Source organism: Stegastes partitus, unplaced genomic scaffold (assembly GCF_000690725.1).
Source record: "Stegastes partitus isolate 25-593 unplaced genomic scaffold, Stegastes_partitus-1.0.2 Scaffold225, whole genome shotgun sequence".
NCBI lineage: Eukaryota > Metazoa > Chordata > Actinopteri > Pomacentridae > Stegastes > Stegastes partitus.
Window position 1 is genome coordinate 437,763 of NW_007577956.1, and position 7,346 is coordinate 445,108.

Here is a 7,346-nt window from a genome sequence, read left to right on the forward strand (position 1 = left end):
GAGTGTGTTTGAACACAGCCGCAGAGAAATTTTACTGTTTTATGTATTTATTCAACACAATACCAATAGGTGGGATATAATTCTGCATCAGAGGCTCCTTTAGCAGGAACAATTATTAGAAGTGTTTTGTAAAATTGCCCACCAGACTCTGACATCAGCCGAAATGATGACCTCTCTTCCAGTTACAAGACGTTTCGTTCTTGCATGTTCTGTTTGCCTCAAATCTCCTCGCAGCATCTCAATGGGATTTAAATCAGGGCTCGGTCCAGACCGCGACCCTCCGCTTCGTCCGTCTCACGCATCCATTGGCTGAGCTGCTGCTGTGCTTTGAATCATTATCCTGCTTCAACTTCAATTTTCACACAGACGGTGTCACATTATCTTCAAGCACTCTTTGATATGGTGCACAAGTCAGAGTTGAATCAATGACTGCAAGCCGCCCGGGCCCGGCTGAACCACAGAACCGGCGCCCTGCTTCACAGCCGGTAGAAGTTCATCCACAAAACATGTGTGACTAGAATAGAAAACAGAGAAGTGATAGTGGTAATGTTAGTGAAGTAGTAAAGTGATGTTACACATGAAGTTCAGAGAGTAGACATACTGAGACTGGTATCACCCAAACTATTGAGAAAGTAATATTACAAATGATATTAATATTAGTGTTCAGATGGATCAGATGTCCTTCCTGCAGTAGCTGCCATGTGTTTGGGTTCCTCGTGCTTGTGATGCCTCACCTGAGCTGATCTGTGTTACCAAAGTAGGTCTGCAGGTGATTAAATATAAAATAAATACATGAAAATGTGGAAGAAAAGAAGACAAGAAGGCCAAATAGGTCAGAGGAGGAAACACATTAAAATGCAAAATTACAAATAACAGCAAAGAGAAAACAACAGATGTGGGAAAATTAAACCCGTTTGTTTTATGAGCTCTGGTGTGTTTAGAGGTACCTTCATTTTTTTGTCTTTCTTTGTTTTGGTTGCTGAAGTCTTATGTTAAGGGTTCTTTCAGTATAAGACCAAGACCTGAAATAAGGCTTCAAGGTGTTTTGTGGAGCTGATTTTGTTTTAGGGGAACCGTAAGCTGGACTCGGTGAAGCCGGCCCCCTGCTCTTAGCCTATATGTTCACCAGCAGACAGACTGTGTGCCAGCAAACGCTTGTTCTTGGCATTTCGACAATTTGTGCAATCTCTTTGTACAGCTGCAGAGTTACCTGCTGATACCTGGATTACACTTCTAGGTTCTTGGAAACGTCTTTTGCAGTCCTGGACAACATTTGCACCACTTGTAGATGAATTTCCTCTCAGTGGAATGATTGTTTTATTTAAGTAATCTGGACGTGTTTTCAAGTCTCTTGTGGGATTCATAGACATCCACAACCTTTGTTTTTTCTGAAGGCTGTAGAGGACTCTTTAGATGATGAAACCAGACACTTGAACAGCAAAAAGAGCCTCGAGGCCAAATGTTTACACGATACAAGCTCCAGATATCCAACCCCTAAAGGTGTGACCAGTGTAGAGGTGTTCAAATGTGTTTAAAGCATCTCACATTGACTGGCCCAGCTCTCCTTTAACATCTATACTATTGTTATTTCTGGACAGCTAACTTCAGAGGTTTTGTTGCTGCTGGAAGACGTCCTGTGGATTAAATTCATCAAGTGGCTCTGATGCTGCATGCCGTCATGTAAAAGATGAATGAACGCTGAATTTCTCTGAACGTACCTTTCCATCTTCCAACACCAGCTGTCGATTCCCACGCCGCCCGTAAGCTGACTGTAAATGATTCATCCTGATACCGGCGGTCTATTTTGGAACCAGCAGGGAGGCTATAAGAGCGTCGAGTCCGGACCCTCGTTACCTGTTAGAGTGAAATCCTGATTCACTGCTCTCGACATGGCTCGTCTGTTCACCACCGTGGCGCTGCTGGCCGTGTTGTCCGGCGGGTTCTGTGGGGAGACGGGCTTCCTGCAGCGAGCCGGCGTGGCCTTCAGCAACAGGCAGTACAGATCTGTGCTCACTGTGAACAACGGGGAGCAGTTTGGGAACTGGACCTGGCCCGAGATGTGTCCTGATGAGTTCTTTGCTGTTGGGTTCAGCGTCAGGGTAAACACACACACCCCCACACACACACACTACACAGTCAAAGAGATTAGAGTTAATATAAACCTGCTGTGGAAAGGAAAGAAATAATACATGTTCTAAATGTTTTACATGTATTCAGCTTTAATAATTAGTGCCTGAAGAGAGAAGCACTGAGCAATAACACACACAATAAGGACACACACTGATATCTCTGATGCAGGCCTGCAGCTATTAATTATTTGGTTATTTTGATTTGTGTTATTGCTGACCCGGACCAGGCTCCTGGATTAAATCTGGTCCTCGCGGTCGGGCCTCCCTCGGCATGGATGTGGTTCTTATTACCTTTCTGGTTCTTCTCATCATCCAGTCAAACTGTAATCTGTGCAACGTTATTGTAAATATTAATATCTTCAGAACATGTTAGGATGATAATAACTAAGACTGAACACGGTAAACCATGCATGCTGACGTTTTTAAGGCTAAAAACAATAATGTGTGTTTATCTCCAGCCTTGTTGCCTCTGGAGCTGCAGAAAATTACTAAAAATATTCTTTCCTGCTGCAGTTATTGATCCCATCAGTTAAGTTTTTTCCACTTTTACAGACCTGTAGAAGAACATCTACGTTCTCACTTTAGCTGTCATTTACTTTAATAAATTGATTATTTTACTGATGATTTCATTGATCACTCGAACATACTTTTAATTTTATTTTATTAAAGAGTGATAATAAATATAGATGAGAGAATTCGACAGGTCGTTCAAAATGTGCAAATAATTGGTTTAATTTTTTAGAAAAATGTATATTTATATACAGACTTCAGATTTCAGCTCTCTTTGTAAAGTATAAAGAAAGAGAGCAGCACATTCTGACAGGCACAACGATAGGCTGCTTAAAGATCTCCCACGGTTACTTAGAGGACCTCCAGGTGGGGACACAAAACATGTCACACCTGTGAGGAAATACTCGACTTTAGCAGTTAGTTAATTGGACAAAGCGTTAAAACGGATTAAAGGTAGACGAGCAGTGAGTCAGACAAACCTGAGTCGTATTTATTCCACTGCAGGTATCTGAATCAGCTTCAGCCGCTCAGACAGGTGAGAGGCTAGCTGCAGTTAGCATGGTTAGCTTTCTGCTGATCCCACACTCTGGACTCTCTCTCTGGGGTTCTTTGACTCGTCTTGTCCTTTTTGCTCGTTGCTATTTTTTGCCAGTAGTTCTGAATGATGGAACATTTTCCTGATGATTTTTAACATTTAAAATTTATTTCAATACATATTTAAGTTCTTAATCAAGTGCTTCACTTAATTCCAGTTTTCCGGTACCTGTACTGAGGTACTACTTCCTGTTTCCACTCCACGACATTTAGAGAGGAATATTGAACCTTCTCCTCCACTGCATTTATCTACCAGCTTTAGTTACTTGTGAGATGAAGCTTTGACTCGATGGATGTTATAACGAGCTTTCTAATTACAACACAGTTAAAGATTAAACCAGTGGCTTTCAACCTTTTGGGCTTCTTTGGATTTTTCCCGCTCAGCTTCTCGTTGGGGTTTCATTTTACTAAGCATGATCCAGTATCTCCCAGAAAATTAAAGATTAGAGAGAAACTGAAAACAGATGTGTTTAATTCTGATTGTTTTTAAACGCAGATTAAACAGATTCATACTTGTTGTAGTTTCACACACTAACCAGCACTCACCTGATCAGACTGAAACACCTAAACAGGATGTAACTCTGATGTCTCGATCACCAGAAACAAGATAAGAAACCGGTTTAACCAGAGCGGCTTCTGCTTCTGGGAACTGCTGTGTTTCCTCAGGTGGAGTCCAACCAGTACGGTACTGATGACACCGCCCTGAACGGGATCCGCCTCGTCTGTGCCAAAGCAGAGGACCGAAGCTTCCTGTACACGGTGGAGTCCCACACCGGCTAGTAAGCAGCCGCAGTAACGAGTTCTGCTCGCTAATAACTCGGAGTAATTGCTTTATATTATTAGAAATTATTTGCAAATCCTGAAAGCTCAGTTAAACCATTAAGGAGAGCACATTTGGGGTCGCCAGGCTGTGAAATTGGTAGTTTCTTTTTCTAATTTTTGGCAGAAGTGCGGCTGGTAATATTAGTAATCACTTATTTCTCACTTCCTGTTAAACCACCGGGTCAGTTGTCATCCTGGATCCAGTTTTGCTCCTTTTCATGCAACCTGTTTAGCAACAGGAGCTCTGATGTGGCACAGGCCTGAACACACCACCCAAACACCTTCCCTAACCTGGTTAACGCTGCTGCGCTGTCAGAGTTAAACAGTTCAGCGCTTTGGAAGCAGCACTGAGCTGTAGATGAGCATTGTGTTGGAGTGAAAGCATCGCCTCCACCCGTTTAAATGTCGTGAACATCTTCCACTGTTGGATCTCCTCCTGATATTTTCCTTTCACTCTGCTGTGTTCGCTGCTCCTCTGCCCAGCTTCGGTGACTGGTCCCAGCCCCAGTACTGCCCCTCCGGCGTGCTCACCTCCTTCCAGATCCGCGTGGAGCCCCACCAGGGTCTGTTTGGCGACGACACGACCGTCAACAACATCAAGTTCCGCTGCAGCAGTAACCCGACGCTGGAGGCGCCCGGCATGGACTGGGGAGAGTACGGCCACTGGAGTGAGGAGTGCAGCGGCGGAGGGATCTGCGGCATCGAGACCAAGATGGAGGAATACCAGTACGCCCTGGACGACTCCACCCTCAATGATGTGCGCTTCCATTGCTGTGCCAAACCTCAGCAGGTAAGATGAAGGATTAGATTCTAAGAACAAAGGCCCAGAAATAGTTGTGGGATAAATGACACTTCCTCATAAAGGTTTACATGAACTCACTCTGAGCCACTGAGAACAGACTTCATGGCCCGAAGCCATGTCAACATTACCTCTAAGTGTTTGAGGTGCTGCCACCAAAGCTGTAGCTGTAAACTCTGACTAAAGCCCAAACCTGCAGCAAGAAAATCCATCCTGTCGTCACCTCTCAAGAGGACAGATGACCCACGTCAGCACAGTTCATCTACCTCAGGTGGTCTTCAAACCTGGAGAAAGCGAAGCACAAAAGTTGCGTATAAACAGGCTGGATGTAATCGAGACGTCTTAGCGAGCTCGTTTGTGTAACACAGCACGAGTGTCGCTTTCGGTGTTTTCAGAATCACAGCCGGCTGAGTGGCGGCGCCGGAGGGATTTCTCATTAACTCGAGAGTTTGTGATGATGATCTGACATCTTCTCCAGATGTTTCCGTGTGATGAAGATGGAGGTCTGGCTACTTAAGGGAACTTTACCGCCAGCTGTTCATGCTCGTGTTTGGAAATGTTCGGTTCACAAATCAGTACAGGCAGGAAACCCCGACACAGATTAGTTCTAAAGAGAACGTATCATGTCTCCTTTCCTTCAGAGTGTTAAAGCTTTTCTGTGCACGTCAGAGGTCTCCCATAGAAAACACTGCTTCTAACCTACCTGGAGCATCTCGTCCAGGCTTTTGCTCTTTCATTTAGCCACGTACTGTGTCACCTTTTTGCATAACTATACAGATATATAGGGCTGCAGGTGGCTCAGTGGTTAGCACCGTAGCCTCACAGCTAGAAGGTCGCCGGTTCACGTCCCGGTGAGGACACCCGGGATCTTCCTGCGTGGAGTCTCCATGTTCTCCCCGTGCAGCGTGGGTTCTCTCCGGGTTCTCCGGCTTCCTCCCACAGTCCACAAACATGCTGAGGTTAATTGGTGATTGTAAATTGTCCGTAGGTGTGAATGTGAGTGTGCTTGGTTGTCTGTCTCTAAGTGTAGCCCTGTGATAGACTGGTTACCTGTCCAGGTGAACCTGCCTTCACCCTGAGTCAGCTGGGATAGACTCCGCCCCCCATGACCCGGGTGAGGATGAAGGTGTAGAGATGATGGATGGATGGATAATCAATGGGCTCTTTGTATGTTTCCGTCATGCTTAAGGTTTTAAGTGCTGTTGTTTTCCTTTGGGTCGTAGTTTTGCCTTTGTTTGGTATTATTGTGTGGTTGCTTGAAACATGTTATTTTGTCGTAGGCGTCAGGGGCTAAAACGTTAGTTTTGCAACTAGTTCACACCTTTCAACCACCTTGGCTGACATCACATATGTTCACATACTTTACCTGCTAATCCGTCCTTCATCCATTTCCTTGTGTTTATCCTCAGCGGGCTCTAACCTCCAGTGATAACAGGTTATTGTTTCAGTGTCCGATTCCTGAACTACTTTCTTTTCAAGCCCTGATTTGTTACTATCAGGATGAACTGAATCCAAAAATACAACAAGAGGAAATATTTTCATTTAGTTCTGGTTCAGATCAAAGCAGCTGAACTCCAGGTCTGAATGCACCCCGCTGCCTTTGAGCCACAACGGGCCTCACGAACAGAAACCAAATCCCATCACAGCTTCTCTCTTGAGTCTGTCTTTTAAAGAAAGTATTTTGAGTTATTTTCTCTCTGTCTGAACATGGCAGAGTGTGTTGTTGCGTGTTTTTGTGTTCTATTATTCATTTTCATTAAAAGAAGGAAGAACAACGGCTGCATCTCTAATGTGGGGACGTGCAGCTTCAAAACTGATTCATGACCTTGAAAACAACAGAAATCAGTTCATCTCAGCATCCATTCATCCAGCTCTGGATTCTTAGACTATGGCACAGGCTTCATCTGCACTTTAACTTTTACATGTAGTTTTTTGGGCGAACAGCTACGAGCTGGACCCTGATGTGGATCAATGTCCAGTTTATTTAAATCTTGTATTAACAGACGTTTACAGAATGTTTCTGTGACTTTGTGTTTCTGTTTTTATTGACAGTGATCAGCGAATGAGAAGCTCAGTCCAGTTTGTCTCCAACACCTTGAACTCAGAGATTTCAAATAATAATAAAAAGCTTACTTGAATCGCTGCTTTCCCACAAACTGAACTGTCTTTTCTTGTGTCCGTTCCTTCCCTCCTAATGGCACTGACGCGTACTGAGGTCAGAGTTATGAGCAGTCAGCAGTACACTGACGATTGCTTCATCCAGCTCTGAGAACTCAGAGCCGAGCATCACCTTCAGCATCGAGAGCCAACAGATGAAGGGTCTCTGCTGCAGATCGAGCCCTCGTCTTTGGACATCATGTCGTCCCCTCATCAGCACCAGAGCAGCATGTTTTCATTTCCCGTCTAATGAACCAATGAGCTCACAGTAAAGTCATAATAAGCGGGAGGCGCTGACACAGGCATTTCCCAGAATTCCTGCTGGAACTGAGGTA

The 7,346-nt window shown here is 44.5% G+C and overlaps 1 protein-coding gene across 1 annotated transcript; it reads left to right on the forward strand.

Moving 5' to 3' along the window:
- The first annotated feature begins 1,889 nt into the window (after positions 1–1,889).
- LOC103356869 (vitelline membrane outer layer protein 1 homolog) lies at positions 1,890–6,990 on the forward strand. Its single transcript, XM_008281179.1, has 4 exons — positions 1,890–2,099; positions 3,900–4,012; positions 4,539–4,845; positions 6,907–6,990. Exons 1-4 carry the CDS (start codon positions 1,890–1,892, stop codon positions 6,907–6,909), a joined length of 633 nt encoding a protein of 210 aa, XP_008279401.1. The 3' UTR covers positions 6,910–6,990.
- Positions 6,991–7,346: the final 356 nt, after the last annotated feature.